A 22,076-nucleotide genomic window follows, 5' to 3' on the forward strand; every position below is an offset into this window, starting at 1 on the left:
CTCAACGGCCTGACGCATAAGATGCAATCCAGTGTCTACACAAAGTCATACATCCTATGGGATAAAAGTCGCCAAAGAGGATGCGTGTAGAGGGGAACTCCAGCAACCTAATCCACCTCACACTGGGTAACCCAGTCCCCCCCCCTGTGCTTGGCGTCAAAAAACCTCACGCACGACCCTCACAGATGGCTCAGCAAACTGCCCAGAACTAGCATACACCCTACAATAGACCAATCACTTTCCTATGATCGCTCCGACGGTCTGTCTGCTAGCGTGACTCACAACTAGCAGACCCACAATCACAGTACATCAATCTGCAATACATGCCAGTGGTGTCAAGCCGTTGTATGGCCACACCTCCCCTGGAACCTGGGAAGCACAAGAAGTAGCAAGGCAGATTGCAATATATATATCTGATGATATATATGTGTATCTGGTCTATAGATGATGCTTTGAAGACGAATGAGTGATGTATGTCGATGCCGATATTGATGCCGACCACCTCCTGCTTTGCCAATCTACACAAGATGGGTTTCTTTGCGGCTGAAACCTATCTTGTAGTGCTCAGAATGAAATTCTGAGGGCATAAACAGCTTCTAAAGGGGGGTAAAACCGATGGTCACCCGGGGGAAATGCTCCTGGAACGTCGAGTGTGAATTTTCAAGCTTCGGATCAAGAATCTGCCCGAAAAGTGCGCGCGCGTGCGATTACGCAAATACGCACTGAACTTGGCTCTGATACCAAATGAAGTCGCAGAGCGGAGCGTGGATCAACTCACACACACACACACACACACAAAGAGAGATACACAGAGAGCTTACACAGTACACAGAGAAGTCGTTGAAGGGTTATATCCCAAAACCTTACTATCCACAAAAGTATAAGTAAGTATATACAAAGTGTTGGAATTAGGGTTGCAGAGAAACACACACAGCTTGGAGAAGACGAAGGAAGCTCAAGGCACACAATAGAGAGTGTGTTACTTAGTGTGAAATGGAAAGATAGTTAGCCCTAGAGTGATGGACGTATATACAATGCACGGGGGAAAAAACCTCCTAAAGAGGGAAAAAATGCCCCGGCGGTCCTAGTGTGTTCACACACATCACTACCACATGTATATGGTAACAAATCCCCCCTGGAGTGATGCGGTGAACGAGAGCTGGCACATGAGTAAAGGGAAGTGCCATGCCCTGAGGACAGGATCAGTCCACAAAGGGGAGTAAGCCCAAAGCTTTGCGGAAAGCTTCAAGCTTCTCACGAGACAATGCCTTTGTGAAAAGATCTGCAAGGTTGTCCTGTGTTGGCACATAAGCCAAGCTTATCTCTCCTGCTGAGAGCCTCTCCCTGACATAGTGGTAATGCACCTCAATGTGCTTTGTGCGAGCATGAAAAACTGGGTTCCTCGCAACTGCCAATGCGCTCTGACTGTCAGTGTAGATAGTGTTGGTAGTGTCCTGTCCAACACCCAAGTCAGCCATAAGGCGTCTGAGCCATACACACTCAACCGTAGCTGTGAAGACTGCCCTGTACTCAGCCTCACAACTCGAAGTGGCCAAAGTAGGTTGCTTCTTGCTCAACCATGATATACATGAACTGCCAAGCACGAAACAAAAACCACTTGTGGACACTCGCGTGTCAAAACAACCAGCCCAATCTGAGTCCGAAAAAGCATGTAAGTCTGGCGGCAATGATCCCCCCTTGGGATAAAACAAGCCAAGATGTAAAGTGCCACTAAGGTAGCGGAAAATCCTCTTGACAGCCTGCTAATGCTTAGACCCTGGGCTATGCATAAATCTGCTGACCTGCGAGACTGCAAACTGAATATCTGGCCTCGTGTTGCATACATAAATGAGGCAGCCAACAGCAGTTTGGTAAAGAGTGACATCAGCAGGATCGCCAGCATCATGTAGACTCAACTTCAAACCTGTTTCCATGGGAGTGGCAATAGGTTTGCAATCCTCAAGTCCAAACTTACATAGCAATGTCTCTATGTAACTTTTCTGACACAAGGCAATACCACCATCATACTGCTTAAACTGTATACCCAAGTAATGATGCAATAGCCCCAAATCTTTCATCTTGAAAGTAGCATTCAAATCAGCCTTAAATTCAGCAATATGTCTCTCATTTGGTGCAGTGATCAGCAAATCATCAACATAAAGAACCACAATGAGAAATACATCATCCTCACGCTTTACATACAATGTGCTTTCTGTTGGACTGTTACGAAAGCCTCGTTTAACCAAATGAGTGTCAACTTTCTCATACCAAGCACGAGGAGATTGCTTCAACCCATACAAAGCCTTCTTACATTTGCACACTTTGTCCTCTTGTCCTTTTATGACAAAACCGCGAGGCTGCGTTACATAAACTTCCTCAAATATGTCACCATTCAAGAAAGCAGTAACAATGTCTGATTGATGTACATCCCAACCAAAATGAGCTGCCAATGCACATAGAAAACGCACAGTAGTCATACGACAAGTGGGAGCAAAAGTCTCTTCATAATCTATGCCTTTTTGTTGTGCATAACCCTTTGCAACAAGTCGAGCCTTATGGCGATCGATCTCACCATCCGGCTTGCGTTTCAACTTGTAAACCCACTTCGTACCAATGGCCTTTTTGCCAGGAGGCAAATCACATAAAGTCCATGTGTCATTCTCTATAAGTGCATCATATTCTGATTTCATGGCAGCAATCCAATTTTCTGAATTTTGTGCTTCATCAAAAGACAGAGGCTCCTCAACATCATGTAAACTAGACACAGCCAAAGCATAACAATCTGATGTATAAGATGCATGGCGAGAGCCTGAACGAGTACGACTAGATAAAGGTGCATCCAATTTACTGTCACGCAAAGTGTGCACCAGCCATTTTGGCATACCTCTAGCCTGCTCATTTTCAGCCCTTTCCTCATCAAGTACATCATGTACATCTGCATCAGTAATAGGCTGTTCTAAAACATTTTCAGAAACCCCCATAGGCTGTACATTTGCCTCATTGGAACTTACATTCGTATTTCCACCACTGAAAAGAGGCAACAAAGTGTCATAAATGTCCTGTGAGCTTACATTACTGTCTCTAGTACATGACAGCAAGGGCTGAACAGAGTCTTCCACAAACACTACATCCCGTGAAACCAGAATACGTTTTGTTTGCGGATGATACAACCTGTAACCTTTGCTTTGAGCACTATAACCAACAAAAATACATTTGACAGCCTTATCATCCAATTTTCTGCGCTGCACTTGTGGCACCAAAGCATATGCCAAACAACCAAAAACACGCATGTGCTCAATAGAAGGCTTTCTATCATGCCATGCTTCATATGGAGTAATAGACTGCAAAGCTTTCGTAGGACACCTGTTAAGTACATAAGTGGCACACATGATGGCCTCAAGCCAAAAAGAATGCGGCAAAGCTTGACTTTTGACCATACATCGTGCCATTTCCGTTAGTGACCTGTTTTTCCTCTCAGCAACACCATTTTGATGAGGTGTATAAGGCACTGTACATTGGTGTTTTATCCCACGACTAGCCAGAAATGCATTAAATTCATGAGACATATACTCCCCCCCTCGATCGGAACGGAGGGTGCCCATAGTACATTTTGAGACATTTTCAACCATAGTCAAAAATTGTTTGAAGCACATAAAAACTTCGGACTTCGCTTTAAGCGGAAATACCCATGCATGCCTGGAGTAATCATCAATGAAAGTCACGAAGTACAGGTAATTGCCCAAGGACGGAGTTTGCATGGGCCCACAAACATCACTATGCACAAGCTGCAACCTGCATGTGGCCCTAACTGAACCATCCTTTGGAAACTTAGAACACTGCATTTTACCCAGAATACAACCTTCACAAACATGTTTGACAGGTGCTTCAAGAGGCGGCAAAGAAGCAACCATATCAGATTTCTGCAAACGCAGCAAACTGGCAAAATTCAGATGACCAAAACGTGCATGCCAAAGTTTTGCATCTGAAATAGCCCTTGAATCTGCAACAGCATTTGCAAAATTTTGTCCACACTTGTCATACAAAGTGAGCTTATACAGCCCACGGCACAAAAGCCCAGATGCAACAATTTCATCACCAAAACTGAGATCATGAACTGTACATCTGTCATCCACAAATTTGACTACAAGTCCAAGTCTAGCAAGTGCGGATACAGACAAGAGATTCTTCTTGATCCCAGGTACATAAAGTGCATCAACAAGTGTGAAGGAACTGCCATTAGCAGCAGTGAGCACAATCTTTCCAACTCCCTGAACTGGATAAGAGGCGTTGTTGGCACAAGTGACTGAATTCCCATGAGGGACAGACTCGAGAGAGGTAAACAATTCACGATGTGCAGCAACTGACAAGCAACTGACAAGCATGCATCATGGACAGCAGGATTGTAAGTGCACTCTGCGCTAAAAGCCCATTCTGCATCAACATCAGCATCACAATCTCCTTTCACAGAAGACTCAACAATGGCTGCATTTGTAGTGGAACCAGCATTTGCAGTGGAACCACCCTCTTTCTTCTTAGCCTCTTTGGCCTTCAACTTAGGACACGACTTGATCAAGTGATCATTGGCTTTACAATAATGGCAACGCATCTTCTTTTTGCCCTTATCACCAGAATTGCCAGACGAAGTGCTGCCACCAGAAGCATTAGGAACAGAATTTTTTCCACTCGCAGCAGAACCATAAGAAGTGGCTGCATTACTGTTACCACCCTTTCTTTGAGAAGCAATAAAAGCCTGTTCAACTGCACGCTGCCTAGTCCTGTTTTTTCTAGAAAGTGACTCTTGCAACAGCAATGTGCATAATGCATCAAACTTGACAACTTCAGGATTTCCTTGGGTCATGAGTCTCCAAGTACTAGCAAAAGTTTGGTAGGAATCTGGTAAGGCATCAAGAACAGTCTGCACAAGGGAACTGTCCGAAATGACTTCACCTGCAGAAATGAGTTGCTCATTGATATCCTTGACACTAGCAAGGAAAGTGTCCATATCATCTTCCTCATGCATAATCTTCGACTCTAGCTCTTTACGCAACAAAGCAATTTTAGCCTCATTGCGGCTTGCATAAAGACCTGCTAGAATATCCCAAGCCTGTTTTGCAGATTTTGCTGAACGGATGTGAGGAATAATGGTGCGCTTCACAGACAACGCAATCAATGCATGAGCCTGCGCATCCTTAACATCCCAAGGAGCTTGTTCTGCCGTAGGCAAAACAACTCTAACAGCTGCAATCCTTGCAGCAAGACCTGCAACATCCTCAACATCGCCTACATCTTCAGAACCAGGACGTACATCAATGCCCTGCACAATGTTCCAGACACCTTTTGACACAAGAACATGTTGCATCATATAAGCCCACATAGGGTAGTTGTCCCCATCCAACCTGTCCTCAGAAGCAAACATCTTGAACACATCTGTGTTGTTGTTGTCAGCCATGGTAAATGCTGCACCTGATGTGAAAACTGCCCGAAAACAGGAGAAATGGAGCGGGAACAACTTGTGCTATATAGCACAAACCGTAGAAGACTATAAGGCACCTGTTATGCAGAAAATGGCACTGACAGAAAATCTACACAAAATGACGAAATAGCCTGTGCACTACTGCCCGTAGTGGAAACGGAGGCCGAAATGAGCCCAAATCAAAATTCTGAGCAGACCAAGCTCTTCGAGCTTGCCCAAAATATTTGTCGACCTGCGAACGCTCGCCAAAGCTCACTGAAATCGGAGAAAGTGAGCAGGCGTGTGCTGGAGCAGCTGGCGACTAAGCCCGGGAGGACGTGACCCGCTCTGATACCAATTGTTGGAATTAGGGTTGCAGAGAAACACACACAGCTTGGAGAAGACGAAGGAAGCTCAAGGCACACAATAGAGAGTGTGTTACTTAGTGTGAAATGGAAAGATAGTTAGCCCTAGAGTGATGGGCGTATATACAATGCACGGGGGAAAAAACCTCCTAAAGAGGGAAAAAATGCCCCGGCGGTCCTAGTGTGTTCACACACATCACTACCACATGTATATGGTAACACAAAGAGTTAGTGATAAGTAATTTAGGCGGGCGGGCGGCCATATCCCTATAAGAGGCCACTTGGGCTTTAATCCCAACACTTTGAATATCTATATCTTAAAACAACTTATTACACAAAGCTTTGGTAATTGTGGTGACTAGAACCAACCAACCATTAGGAAGAGTATGGAGTCTAAGACGGCCTCTTTATATGCCATGAGCTTATGGATGTGATTAACATATTGACAAATAGATGTACGCCATGTGTGTAAGAATGGTGGGTCTATAAGAGATGTATAAGAGTGGTCAAAGGATGCACCCCCTCCCCACCCCCCCCAAAAAAAGGAGGTTGATTTTTTTTTCAACCTTCCATAACTCCCACATACGATCTTCGATTTGAGCGATGATTGTAGATCTCGAATCTACTCATTGAGCTATTTCCATAGATATGCTACATGATATGGTTTTACACATTAGATTTTAAATTCCATTTTGGGGGCTAAAGTTGAATTCAAATAAACTAGTCGTTTTGTTTGTTTGAATTCAAAAGCTATCCTTTGGTTACTTTCTAAATACTAAAGGTGTGACTTCCTTAAACTGCCAAATAAAGAGGCCAACCTAGACCCCATTCTCTTCCTAATGTAAGTGACTTACAATCTATTAGAGGTGGAATCTTCACCAAGGATCCCCTTTGATTCTTCTAGTTTAGATAGTGGAAATGGTCATAGAAGAATATGCCTTTGTCTACAAGGGTCTTGCTGCTACACATGCATATTGCAAGACTCCAACATGGGAGTGCATTACATATATGATATGTATAGTACACTCCACTAGCTCCTAATCTTTATGAGAGGAGGGGAGCATAGTTATAGGAAAGCAAAAAAAAAAAAAAAAAGCTAAGAATATGCCAATGTTGATGGAGAAATATTTGTTTATCGATCCTACTTTTACAGTAGCTAATATGATAGCAATTAATTGTAAAATACTTGTAAAAAGATACAAAGAAAGATAGATTATAATTACTTAAGGGGTTTTTTGTACCAAGAAGAAATACCCATTGTGCAGAACAACATTAGTGTAGGGTGAAGCATATTGCACCAAATCCTCCTAAAACAATTTCCTACCTATCTCCACTTTGAAATCCAGCATTGTAGCTTTTTAAGAAGTTCAAAATAGATTGCCAATAGAGTCGTGCTTTCTTCGTCAGGATGCATGAGGACCTGTGATCCCTTACTTAGCCTCATTTCCTACCATTGATTGTTTGCATTAAGAAAAGTAGAAGGGAAGATTGAGCTTATGTTAGTGCCTAGTCTTCTTGGTGGAGGCACAATAAAAGTGCTCGGGTTTATTGTAGAGTATTCTCTAGAGCTGGAAGAAGAAGACATAGTGATTTGCGGTGTAAGGTTTGAAAGAGGAGCTAACAGAGAGAGAATGATGGAGGGAAGGAAGTTTGTATCGATATTACTCGTTGGAAAGGTGTATAGGGGGTTTAAGAAGCAATGAAACGACAATAGGAAGGAAGTTTCCTCCCTGCATCTACCAAAAGGGGCACATATTAAAGAGCATGTCAAGTAGAAAAGTGAAATAACCTTTCCAAATACTATCTTTTTTGGCTTGAATTTATCAATTTCAACTATTCTTTTAGTCCTTTTAAGAAAAATATACACAATGTTTCCTCTATGCTCATTAAAGGTGTCCCTTTTTCTCTCTTCCAAAAGGACATCAAAATATCATATGGTGTGTGATTGGAACTAAGGAGAACCTTCTATATGGAATGTAACATGGAGGCAGATGTCAACTCACAGATTTTACATTATACATCGTTTCCTATTCTTAGGAGTAAAAATGCAAGTCCTTACGCAACACACGTCCAACATATAAAAGTTTTAAATAAAATTAAAAATAATTCAATACACAATTATACAAGGCATGCATGGATATATCCACGTGTTATTCTTTAATGTTTGGTACCATGAACTCCCAAACTGAAGAGGCTTTCCTGAATTGCATTAGTATAGGCAACCTAGAATTCATATTCTATAGGAACACCTTCTTTGTGTTTTAGTGTGATATTAATAATTGGAACACTAATTATGATTTTGTAGCACCTCACAACTCAAATAATGTGTGTGACCTAGTTATTATAGTTTTGGGTGCATTGACATTGGCTATGTTAAGGCATGGCAATTTGTGCTACGACCATTTGTCATGGCAATAAGCCATGAAGCAGTTTAAGTTAGAAGATCTAGGGTGAGGGTGAGTAGCAATTTATATTCATTTCTAGACTGGTTCCCATCCATTTCACTTGACTAGAAGGGACAATGAAGTCAAGATCTAATGCTTTAAAATGCGGTAGATGAGGAGGAATCTTGAATTTGGATTAGATTTGACTATCGATGATACGTTTGAAGACCGTGAGGTTCTCAATGAGATAAAATTGAGCATATGATGTCGAATTTTTAAAGAGACTGCCCAAAAATGTGTTGTTGGTAAGGAAAATGGACAATGAACTGTGGAATTTGGTTGGGATATGGAAATTTTGCATGATAGATTTATAGAGACAACATACTTTGGTTTAAAAATGATAGATTTATAGAGACAACATACTTTGGTTTAAAAATGTAAAGGTTTATTTGTGTTTTTAGGAAACTTACAACCATGTAACCGACATATCTAAGTTGCTTGCAATGTTCTCTCACAAAGTTGCGAGGTACATATTCCACCCACAAATTTTAAACACGTTCAAATTCGGTAATTAATTAGTTGGTTTCTCTAGGCAGCTATAAAAGGATTTCCCAAGCTTTTGATTGGTGTTAGAATCCAATATGGAACATATTGAATAAAGGCTTTGAAATCAATGTTTCTAGTTAAACTTAGTGCGCTTCAACTTTATCGATTCAATAAAGTATCAATTGTTTTTACATGATTATACCTACTCAGATAGCTTTGCATTTACCCTAACTTGGGCGGTTGAGTTTAATTTTCCTCAAGGATTGCACCTCCTTTTGAGAAATTTTCTTTTAATTTCTCCAAAATTTAGCATCAATCAATTAGTTTAATTAGTTTAATTTCACCAAAGGCATTTTAGAGAAGATAAGGACTTGTAAACATGACAAGACTAAGTCATACTTAGAACCATCACATTTGCTAGAAAATAATTGATCCACCTCATAGAAGAACTAAGAAAGTTGCAGCTATCTTGTATCGAAGCCTCAAGTTCGGTAGGGGTATACCCAAGGTATTAGGTTTGACGTCACATGAATGGAGATTGTATTACTCTTAATCAAAACCTTTTGCAACATACTTCAAACTTTTCGTACAATCTACATACATACTTACATTGAAACTTTTGCAACACATTGAAGGTGTCAATTTTTTTACGTTGGAGATTGTGAAGCCAATTCATAATCACCACTCTTTCAAAAGGCAGAATTATTTAAGTTTTGTAAATTTTTGTTTTGTAGAAAATCACAATAAACATCTTAATATTTGCAATCGTTAAATGTTTGAACTTTATAGTGTTCCTAGTCTCATTAATAAGGAGATAAAGATAGGTGTTGCAAGAAATAAAGACCGGGTAAAGAGACTCTCCTTTCACTATGCTCTAGGAATTGGCAATTCCCAATAACAGTATAACTTGAAGCTTACATTGAATTATGTTACACATAAACAAACACAAAGTATACTCTTAAAGATTTTTCCATTGATATTGCCTCTTTGAATGATTATGTAACCTTTAATAGATGTAACGTACACAAGAAAATCCTATATGCTTGCCTCCAAACAAGCAGAGACTTATCGTGAAACTGTGTCACTTGAGTTTAGGAAAGCATTAATTGCACAATATCCTTCAAAACACCACCCTTCCATTGACAAAAATTCTTGTTTTTTAAATTAAAGGAAATAAACTTCGTGATTGGGCTATGATAAAAAAGATGCACAAGGCAACAGACCATGCTCAACAAGTATCACAACTTGAGAACCAAATACTCCTTCAAAGGTTAACACTAGTCCTATAATTAGACACTTAAGTATCCTGTTTTCCTACCATATTTTGGCAATTTATTTGTCAAGCTAAAAAGAAGTTTTTAACACCTTTCTTCTACCATAGGTTGGTTCTAAAGGGAAAAAAAACACAAGATTTTTTTCCACATCAAAATACAATCTCTATGGAGAGAATTATGGTAAGTTCTAAGTCATAAATTTTAGTAAAATTTCAAGATGTTTTGCCAAAAAAACCATAAAATTCTTATATCTTTCTATAGAGATGCCCTTTTTTATGTTTATAAAAGCAAAGTGTTAGTACTTAGTGTTACAAAACAATGGAATACCCTTCAAAGGCTAGTTTTCAAGTCACATGCTAGCTATAGACATAATTTCATACTTAAACATGTGTTGAATAAGAGCATAATATTGGTCGTCCAAAGGTCTCCTCATGAAATTGAGGCTATTCTAGTGCAATTTGACGACTACAAATGACTTTATATGTTAAAACCAAGAAACTATGCATTTTTTCAACTCCCTAACTCAATTAAATATAGTTGCTTGAACTCTATCTTCAATTTTTTATTATGCAAAAACTCTTGAAAATTTTGAGTTCTCCATAATAACATTAAAACCAAGGTTTTAGGCGTTCCAATTGTGTATGTACTACGTATTTTAATACATTTAGTTTATCTATGTAAAAAGTTTGAAATTATTTGAGGTTTTTAATGCTTATGTCTCAAGAATGAAAGTTTTCCCTTACACAATTTTGATATTTAAAATGATCCAATCATCATTGCATACCAAAGCCCTTCTACTTGCCACCTTGAGTCCTCAATGGAAAGGGTAAGCAATGTATCACTTTCTAAAACTCACACATACATCAAAAACAATTTTTTTTTTTGTATACAACGATATGCTTGAAATGGCCACATCAAACACTTAGCACTTTCCATTATTTTATATACTCTAAAGTGAATTTTTTTGCACATGAAACTTTCAATTATCTATAGTATAATTATGAAAAAGTGACGTAAAATTTTCTACAAGGTCCCTTCATTTTTTCTTGTGCTTATAAAGTCAATTTCTCCAAAGCATCAATCACAACCTTACGGGCGTCAACTTGATGAGTATAGTTCTTGATCATGGTAGATTCTAAAATGCAAGGTATATTTTTAAAAGACCCTCTAGCTAGCATATTTAAGTATATCAAGAGGGTTTTCTTAAATACACCATCTAATGCAATAGCATTTAATTTAAATTTGTAAAAAAATGACACTTAAGTGTTCTGTTTGGTACCAAACTAGTATTAAATAGCTTAATCAAAATGCTCCCTAACAAATGAATAAGCCATATGAAATAATTACAATGGCCAACATATCACAGTAAAATTTTAGCTACATACATAATTGATTCCATTACCTCAACTTGAATTCTGGCTTTCATTGACACCATTCTAGATTCCATGTTCATCAAGCTTCTCATTTCAAGGATTGTCTCTGGTCTTTCCTTCGCATGTTCTTTTGCTACATTATATAGCAAGAGAGGCTCACACAAAGATTACAATGTCTATTGTTCTTGTTTTGAGCTTCAAACTTCAATGATTAATTCAACTCAAGCTACATGTGATTTATCAAAGAAATAACGAGCCAAGAACAAGCATTTACATGGAGTCTGCAATGTAGAGCACTTGGAGAAAGACCAGCACCCATGAATGATTTTATTCATGTGAAGTGTACCTACCTCAAAGTTCACTTAGTCAAAATCCCGAGTCATCAAAATGAATAATGTATGAATCAATCAAATGATAAGTTAAGTGTCTACTCTTTCCTCAACTTTTGAGACAAGCGCATCAAGGCTAGTTAGATAGGTCTTTCTGGGCTCTTGGGATTGTTCCTTTGACATTAATAATTCTCCTTACGTTCGTGCATGCATGTGAGGGTGAATGGTGGGGGGAGATGTCTGTGTATGTGTGCGATTCCGAGCTACCCCTTCGCTTCCAATCTTGTACTAGCTGATTGAAAACAAGTAACCAATCATTTGTCATGACATGGTCGAGATGGTGATAGTGGCAATTTGCTCGAGCTACAGATAGGTCTTTCAAGGCTCTTGGGATTCTTCTTTTGACATTAATAATTCTCCTGACGTTCATGCATGCAAGGGTGAATGGTGGGGGGAGATGTCTGTGTATGTGTGCCATTCTAGGCTAACCCTTCGCTTCCAGTCTTGTAGTAGCTGATTGAATACAAGTAACCAATCATTTGTCATGACATGGTCGAGATGGTGATAGTGGCAATTTGCTCACGCTACAAAGAGTGATTTTTTTATCAAACTCTGGTTCAACAAACTCCTGGACAAGCCGAAAAGGAATTACTTCGATCTCATATGTTACCGATACTAATGGGCATGCACTTTCACTTCGGCAAGCAACCATCACTTTTGGTCTTGGTATGCATTATCGACATGCATGGCAAACTATTTGCAATCTTGTTGATTACATCTCCCCTATTCCACTGCTCTTTGATGAGGATCGACTCAATGATGCTATGCTTTCCCTAGCAATCATCCTCTTGGATAGTGGATCATTGGAATATGGTATGGATATGCATAAATGTGATGCATGGTGGCGCAATAGGGTCATGGAATTGTGGCATGCTAAACTTTCCCTAAAAGAGCAATTATTCATGTGGAGATGTCTCATTGGAATTTTCCCCGCTACATCACAATGTATTCGTTGCACTGCAAACTGAGACTATCCCGCATTTACTGTGGCATCATCATACCCATCGGTTTGTTGATTAAATCTCCACATACCTTCACACTTGTTCCCCTGCGATGGCATTTGGTCGATCATTTCGGCTTTTTGGAGTGCTGCTGCCGTTGTATTGGATGTATGCATACTTTTTGGCTTGGGTTCCATTTAGGGTGCTTTGGAAAGTTTGAAGAGCGCAAACTGGTAGATTGGTTATCCTAGTCCTCTTACTAAAAGGCCTTCAGTTCAAAAGTCATCAGTTAGATCTTCCTGGGATTGTTCCTACAATGTTGAAACCTCTCTCTCTCTCTCTCTCTCTCTCTCTCTCTCACACACACACACACAACTGAAAAATGGGCTTCTTTCATCTGGTAATAAAACAATTACAATACACCAAAAATACAACTTTGCACTCCATATACATTGCATTGAATTATTATCTAAATTACATGGCCTCCTACATGCGCGATTGCGCACACAGATCAGAAAAGCCATTTTGATGACTGAAGGCTTCTTCCCAAGTTTTTGCTCACATCCCTAACTATGGACTTTCCATGTAAAACCAATGTTGAATGACTTTGTCTAAAGTCATACGATCGATGGGATCTGTAAGACAGTCAAGTATTAGCCACTTGAAATAGCATTTATGACATGGTGAGCATGAAACCTCAAATTACATCCCATTTGACCCACCTTTACAAAGAAGTCCCTCCAGTAGGTCTGCCAGCTGAGGGGTTAGTCCTTCCGGGAGCTTCAAAGTCCCATGAACTATCTGTCTCATAAATAGCCCCAACAACAAAACTTTCCTTATTGAAACAAGGTGAAAAATTGCAATGGCCGACATAGATCAGAAAAAGCGTGAGTGACCCACTACTACCCATTTCCTTTTTATGTATTTTTCAAGAGGAAAATTTGAAAATTTGAGCTAATTATTTACAAATTTTACACTATTTCCCTCAAAATGTAGGCAGTATTTTTCCTTTTCCTCTCAACCGGCACTTTTTAATTCCAAAGGGGCACAATTGTAAGCTAAGACACTTTTCCTGAATACTGATCCCATGGTTTACTAAGGCCTGTAGGCTGGAAGTATAGTTACTTACCTTCCTAAGGTCAGAATAGTCTGAACTTACGAATCATATGAGAGGATAAAACACTTGCAAAAATACAGAAGCAAGGGACACAATGAAGCAGAAAAAGGAAGAACAAAATCACTTTATTTGTTATACAAATATAGTTTGCTGATTGGCTAGTAGCCAATACACTTGCACCAAAAAAATTTATAGAAAGTTAACGTTTCCAACAGCCCGCTTCTCTAGTACTCAAATAAATAAAAATTTGGAAAAAATTTATTAAAACAAGTTCAGAAATTACCTCATCATAAGTGCTTTGTAATGTATCTCCTATAAATGGGTATGTACCCATAATCATACAGTACAATGTAACTCCTAGAGCCCAAACATCTGCTGCTCTCCCACGGTAGGTTGCCCCTGAACGTTAAAGAGAACATATCAGATAACAAAACCATTTATTAAAATACACCATTTGGAAAACAGCTTGATAAATGCCTGCTTGAAAGCAATCTCCTATAGCAGGAAGTACACGATGCAAAAAAATCAGCGTGTCTACCTTCATTAATTTTCAAGTATTCAAGCATAAGTCTACCATAACGATATTTCAGGGAAACCAAAATCAGTAATAAATTACCCAATAAATAGACAGCTATGGCCTGCGTGCCTGCTTGACAACACATGTAAAATCAAGGAAAACAAGCACTAAATATACGGAGTTCATAAGGTCTTGACTCTTCTTGTAAGTGGAGGAGAAGCGAGGCATATTCTATTCTTACTAAGGTTCACTAAGCTATCTGTCTCAACAAATGCTCATGCACTCTGCAAACACTTCAGATTAGTGATCAGATAATAAATCATAAATCGATGTTGTATGCTATGACAATCTACAGACTGCAACGATTGAATAATAAGTACTGCACACGAGAAAACGGTGGCACTAAGCTGCCCCTCTCAGTGCCTCAGTTGGGTATTTGTCTAAAATATGTCGGTACGAAGTTTGAACTCCATATGCGTACGAGTGCTTTGTCTTCCACACTCCACAAATGTGAGTATGGGTGCTTTGACTTACACATTCTGCACAGTGCACCCATATATTTTACCAACTTCCTTGATTTTCTTATCTATGAGAAAAATGTGATTGTAAATTGAATCAAGAGGGCATCCAGCTTTGGAGAAACCCAGACACGCGCGCACGCACCCCCCCCCCCCCCCCCCCCCCCCACCCCACCCACAAAAAAAAAAAGGAAAAACACAGAAACACCACAGACACCTCATCCACCCACCCGCCAATCCGTACGCATGCACTTGCACTGAAATGCCAAGTAAAAGAAAAACTGCCCAAGAGAATAACAGAAACAAAAGCAAGACCAAACAAAAAAAGGCAAAGGGAAGAATTCATAAGAGCAAAAGAGACACTAAAACAAAGAACAGAAACAGAGGAAGGTAGCGGAAAGGCGAAAGGAGAAGGGGCAAGTGTGGTGGGAGAGGTGCATCAACACAACAGCATCACAGACATGAGCAGCGATAGAGGGTGCAACCTCCGTAATAGACTGTATGATCAGCATGGATAGCAAGACTGATGTCTCATCAAAGGATTACTAGACCGTTGTAGACGAAGTATCCCTTCACCAAAGGGATGACTAGAGCACAGTGAACGGGAATATCTGGTAGATGGTTGGAATAAATTTATCCGATAGGACAGGTGACTAGAGCATAGTGAAGGAAATATGACCTAAATCCGGCCCAGTAGGATACCACAGTATGAATATTCTTGATGCACAGATGGGCTACAGAGTATCGAGATGGGAAGATCTCAAGGACACAGCACATGTCACAAACTGGTGACGTGGCAGTGCTCCCGGATACACACACACAGCTCCTCCTGACGTGGCAGCAGCAGCCAGAAAATGCGCCACAAATCCCGCTGACAGGCTGACAAGGCAGGCAGTACGGACCTCCGCAATTTGCGCTGGGCTGATGACGTGGCAGTCCGTACGATCTCTGCAAATTACGCTGGCTGATTTTTTGAACAGCTTATGGACTACAATTGCTTTGAGTTTAAGAGCTTTTGAGTTTGAGATTTTGGGGCTCTGCTATTGGGCATCCCTTGTAACAATAAATAAGTTTGTTGGGACCTCATTACTCAGAGCATCTGGATGCTGAGTGTGAGTGTGAGTCCCCGTAGACTCCCTTGTACTTTGCACCAAGATTAATATAAAAAGAAATATCGAAAGGGGCGCCAATCTTTGGGGCCAATACCTCTTGGCACGAAACTACGCCGGACCGTGTCGCCTTTTGTGAATTGTTTTAAAGTGAATCTCTGCTATGCCACGGTAGAATGTAGACTTGGGGTGTCCAAGTTTGTTACAATGGTATCAGAGCACAAAAAGATTCTCCTTTTACGGAGGATCTGATCCTTTCAGCAGCACACGCAAACTTTTTATGAAATTTTGTGAAAGAATCTTCGTGTTGCGGCATCTGGACGCTGAGTCTGAGTGTGAGTCCCCGCAGAATCCCTTGTACTTTGCACTAAGATTAATATAAAAAGAAATACTGAAAGGGGCGCCAATCTTGGGGACCAATACCTCTTGGCACGGAACTACATCGGGACGTGTCGTCTTTTGTGAATTGTTTAAGAGTGAATCTCTACTGTGTCGCGGTAGAATCTAGACTTGGGGTGTCCAAGTTTTGTTACAGTGGTATCAGAGCGCAAAAAGATTCTTCTTCTACGGAGGATCCGGTCCTTTTAGCAACACACGCAAACTTTTTGTGAAAGAATCTTCGTGTCGAGACCTCGGACTTATTAGCCACTCCCACCCTTCATGCATCACGCATTGGGCGTACTCCCCTCTTCATCGCTCTGTCTTACAGGGCATAAAGCCATAAAGAATCCCAAATTACACATGGGTTCTCGTGAAGAATTTGACAGAGATGACACCTTTGAGTGGGAAGGCAAAGAAAAGTTGAAAATATGATGCAGGAACTAAAGAAAAGAATGAAGATTTGGGCAAAAAAAAATCGGGCAAGTTTGCCAAAACGGAGTACAAACGTCAAATGCAGATTGGCATATGTGTGAATAGATTGATTAAGTACTCCAGGACCCGAGATTGACGAGACACCTGAAGAATTACCAATTGATAAGGTTTACTCAAGATGGCATGTAGCCATTGCTTCTTCTCTCAGGTAGGGAGGAAAGCCGAAAAGACAGACGAGTGCAGAAAAGCGGAACTTGTACACGCAGAAAGAGATAGACCAGAACTCAAAGGACCACTAGAAGATAAACTTGACAGTTACAGAGCAGCAGCCGAGTGCGGAAGAAAAGGAAAGATGAAAGCAGAACTGGTTCCACATTGAGTGGGGCTTGAACCGAATCAGATGAACGAAATACAAAACTTAGCCACACTTGGGGCAAAGTGAAAGATCAGGAAGCCCTCATTTTCTTTGATGGAGGAGCCAAGGCCAACTTCTTTTCACTTGAATTGGCGGCTCGACTTGGAATTAATCCCGACAGGCTGAGGCCACAGGCGGAGACAGTTCTAGCTGCACACAGACGGGATGTTTCCATTACACCGATCATTGGCAAACTTCGTTTGAATTGTCAAGGGTATTTAGGGCACGAGGACTTCTACGTAATGCCCTTAGGAAGGTTGTGACGTCCTCCTCGAAATCCCTTGGTACCACAAGAACAACACCGTGGTTGACTATCGGCCTAAAAAATCGACTTTGACAGATGAAGGGCAAAGAGATTGTACTTGATGAAATTTAGTTTCTTTACTCAGAACTGAATGATGATTGAAGGTCGAATATGTTTGACCTCGAAAAAGAACGACAAGATTTTCTGCAATAGGGGCTGAATGTTTCTCTGAAGGCGTATAAAGTGAGTTGCCTCCTTTACGTCGTGAAGATCACATGATTGATTCCTGGTAGTACACAACCAAACCGGCCACCTTACAGAGTTAGCCAAGGCCAAAATAAAGAACCAATGAACCAGAACAGATTTCCACCTTACAAGGATCGATGATATACTCCGCAAACTTCAGAATTCTACTTGCTGAATTGATATGAAGAGTGATTATCATCAGATCTGTATTGTTCTTAAGACGTCTACAAGACAGCTTTCAGGACGACTTTTTAATTTTTCACAGAATACCAATTATTTGTGGGTTTCCCAGACACTGAGGAAGCATAAATTGCTTATAAATGTGAAAAAAAAAATTGCTTATAAATTGCTTATTTGTGGGTTTCCCAGACACTGAGGAAGCATAAATTGCTTATAAATGTGAAAAAAAAAAGCAAGTTTTTCTTGCCAAAATACATTCCTTGAGACACATCGTCTCAGTAGAAAGGGTACAGATAGACCGGGCCATATACAATTTGACGTCGCCTTCTCTGGAGAGTGGCTCTCAAAACATTCCAGGGAGCGACATGCGGCATATTACTTCAAAGGAACGGTGCGGATGAATGTCATCACGACTTGGCATCACTTGAAAATGATTGAGAAAGATACATTGGGTGACTACAGCCAGAGATTTTGGGATACTTGTTTGCCAACGTCTTTGTTTCCGTAGATTACTTTGAAAGACCAGATTGAGCGGTTTTGTTGTGGTTTGCTAAAGAGATTCAAAACTATGCTTTAAGCCAGAAATCTGACTCCATTCAGAGACTTATGGCAAAGCAACGATTTGGAATGCATGACAGCTCATTAACTTATACGGAGGGCAGGATAGTATCCACCTCAAAAAGGCAAGAGTCTGCCAGTGAAGAGAATGAATCAAGGGAACCAAATGATAACTCATCACATGATTCTGGAGAATCAGAGGGTTCTGACAAACTAAGGGAACCAGATGCAAGTTTATCAAAGGATTCCAGAGAAAGCGGAATCAGATGATAGTACGTCTTAGGGTTCCGATAATTGACTTTGACATGCCAATGGACAAGGGAAGCGAAAGACGCTACCCGCAAGTCCCAAGGCACAAGGAAAGAAAAGATAAAGGGAATCAACTAGTAGATCATAACATTCCCCAGACACACGATAAGATTCAAACTATTCCCAATTGGCCAGATTTGACGAAAGTTCATGAAGTTGGAAGCTTCTTGGGCTTGTGTTCTTAGTACCGGTGGTTCATTCGAAAGTTTGAAGAGGTAGCTTTCCCTTTGCACATTCTGACACAGAAAGGAGTCCCTTTCTCGTGGGGACCCACAGAGGTGACTCCCTTTCGGACATTGAAAGAGAAATTGACTACTGGACCAGTATTGACTTTGCCGAATTTGCAAAAGTCATTTGAAGTATATTGTGATGCTTGCGGTCGTAGTCTGGGAGGCCATGTTATTGCCTATGAAAGCCAATTGTTTTCAAAGCCAGAATTGACAGCACTGATATATGAGAAAGAGATTTTGGCAGTGATCCATTCTCTTACTCAATGGCGACATTACTTACTCGGAGCCGATTTTCGGTCTTCACTGATCATCAGAGTTTACGCTACTTCTTGTCACAGAAGCAGCTTTCGGAAAAGCAGATACGGTGGGGCCTGGGCTAACATCTTGTCACAGTTTCACTTCCATATTGTCTATGTTCAAGGACAAAAGAACTTGGTGGCAAATACTTTGTCCCAGAAGCCGCTAGTCTTGGCTATTTCCGGGATTCACCATAGAAGCTTCGAGGACATGGTTGATCCGTACGCCACAGATCCATATGTCTTGGATATATTCACACGAATATAGAATGGGGAGGTAGTAGCGGGATATTCCATACGGGATGGCTACTTGATGAAGAAAACGATGTTGTGCGTTACACAGCTGTTGAGGGAAAAGGTTCTGACTGAATGCCATTGTCCACCTTTTATGGGTCACCGTGGCATCGACACCACCTTGAAAGCTGTGGAGCGTTACTTCTTTTGGCCGAGACTCAAGAAGGATGTGGACGACTTTGTACGCAGTTGCTTGGTATGCTAGAAGGTCAAGTTTGACAAGCATAAAGCACAGGGATTGTTACAACCTTTACCCATTCCCACCCGCCCCTAGGAAAGTATTGCTATGGATCTCATTTTTTATCTCCCGAAGACATAGAGTGGGCATCGCATTTGGACTGTCATCAACAGATTTAGCAAGCAAGCTCACTTCGTTGAAGTGAAGGAAACAGTCAAGCCAGATCATTTAGCGAGACTGTTCATTGCACATATTTTCAGATTACATGGCATGCCTGAGACAATAGTCTCTGACAGAGATCCCCCGTTCACGAGTTTGTTTTGGAAGGCTATTTGGGAGAACATTGGCACACGGTTGCAGTTCTCGTCATCTTTTCACCCGCAAACAGATGGGCAATTTGAGATTGCAAATTCAGTCGTACTGGATTTATTGAAGTCTTACATTTCTGATCAAAAGACTCAATGGGAAAAAAAATTTCCCTTGGTGGAATTTGCCTACAATAACACGATCCACACTTCGACGGAGAAGGCGCCATTTGAGATCATTGAAGGTGCTCCGAAGGTTCCACCCTTCCTTAGCACGAAAGATAAGATTTTTGAAGCTGACCAGTACACGAGGGACTTCGACATTGCTTTTGCCAAGGTCCAAGAGGCTTTAGCAAAATCTAAGGAACGACACAAGAAGGCAACAGATCGACACCGTTGCGATTTGAAATTAAGGAAGACGATTGGGTGCTCTTACGTTTTGAGAAGGCACGCCTAAGAAAGAAAAAGGGAAAAGAGCGACTTTTTCCAAATTTAGCATGAGGTGCTATGACCCTTTCCAAATAAAAGAAAAAATAAATGATGTCTCTTAGACTGAAGCTGCCCGATACTTGGAAGATTCACAATGCTTTTCATGTGAGTCTATTGAAGCCTTTTAAAGGCGATGTGCCCGATGAGCAACCCAAAGTGGAGAAAAGCGAGGAGATACTCGTTCCAGAACTGACGTGGCAGGCAGTACGGACCTCCGCAATTTGCGCTAGGCTGATGATGTGGCAGTCCGTACAATCTCTGCAAATTACACTGGCTGATTTTTGGGACAGCTTCTGGACTACAAATGCTGTTAAGTTTAAGACCTTTTGAGTTTGAGATTTTGGGGCTCTGCTTTTGGGCATCCCTTGTAACAATAAATAAGTTTGTTGGGGCCTCATTAGTCAAAGCATCTGGAGGCAGAGTTTGAGTGTGAGTCCCCGCAGACTCCCTTGTACTTTACACCAAGATTAATCTAAAAAGAAATACCGAAAGGGGCGCCAATCTTTGGGGCCAATACCTCTTGGCACGGAACTACGCCGGGCCGTGTCATCTTTTGTGAACTGTTATAAAGTGAATCTCTGCTGTGTCGCGGTAGAATCTAGACTTGGGGTGTCCAAGTTTGTTACAGCACAATACTGGATTAAGTAGTAAGTAAAGATTGCACGCTAACACAAGCACATAAATAATGGTCCGCAATCTATGTTGAGCTCTGTTTTCCAGAGTTGAAATAAGTAAGGGAGTGTGTTCCCACGTGAAATTGAGCCTGGGGACGCCCGGATAACTCTGACACAGGTTTTAGAATTGGTGTTTTTGTGTCTAGGTCAAAGATACAATTGGCCATTGCATCCACCTGGCCAGACACGGATACTTTTTCTTAGAAAGGTGGTCAATGTTAAACTCAGAGTCAGAGCCAGAATCCTCCTAAGCATAGCTCATACGAATTACAACACAGTCTTCAAAAACTTGACATTGTGCCACCTTAATATGCAGACAGAAAATAAAAATCACCATCTCTTTATAATAGCTTGAACAATAGCCATGATGTCCCTAATCCTGTCATCAGTGCCCAACAGCAGGAGCAGGTTTGTCTAAAATTAGTTGATTAACAAAAACCAATGCTATCCCACTCTGAAGGTAATATGCTATTAAAAAACATACAGACCATATTCCAAAATCAGAAAAAAGATATCAATGTCAGTAAGGCATCTTCTCATCGGCACCTTCTCAACCAGGTAAGGTACGTGATGTATTGAAACAAATTTAAAATACATTTTATATCTGCATTGTTGATCAAAGTGAGGCTACAATGATGCTATCAGACTAATAAAAAGAACTTGAAAATGTGAAGTACGGCTCTACACGCCACACCTTTTCTAATTGTACAGAATATAATATGAGAGACTAACCAACCGATAGAATGCATAAGGTACGTATGGTACCTATGGTATAGGAAGAAGGGGTTAGGCGTGCGAATGGATGCAACCATGGGTGAGTTTGCGTGGAGAGTAGAGCCACACTTTAACGTCCTAGCGGC

The 22,076-nt window shown here is 40.8% G+C and overlaps 1 protein-coding gene across 2 annotated transcripts in view; it reads right to left on the bottom strand.

The window, feature by feature from the left end:
• Positions 1-13,096: 13,096 nt before the first annotated feature.
• The window catches only part of LOC147461609 (serine/threonine-protein kinase GRIK1-like), a 69,841-nt gene continuing 60,861 nt past the window's right edge, over positions 13,097-22,076 (bottom strand). For both annotated transcript variants that reach the window (XM_086509110.1, XM_086509109.1), the window contains 3 exons: positions 14,125-14,240; positions 13,447-13,525; positions 13,097-13,359 (listed from right to left, as the gene is read on the bottom strand). In XM_086509110.1, the coding sequence (XP_086365236.1) occupies positions 13,295-13,359; positions 13,447-13,525; positions 14,125-14,240 (260 nt within the window). In that variant the 3' untranslated portion in view covers positions 13,097-13,294. The remainder of the gene's footprint in view (positions 13,360-13,446; positions 13,526-14,124; positions 14,241-22,076) is intronic.

The sequence above is a fragment of the Adiantum capillus-veneris genome, chromosome 3 (assembly GCF_014529385.1).
Source record: "Adiantum capillus-veneris isolate H3 chromosome 3, ASM1452938v2, whole genome shotgun sequence".
In the NCBI taxonomy this organism is placed as follows: Eukaryota; Viridiplantae; Streptophyta; class Polypodiopsida; order Polypodiales; family Pteridaceae; genus Adiantum; species Adiantum capillus-veneris.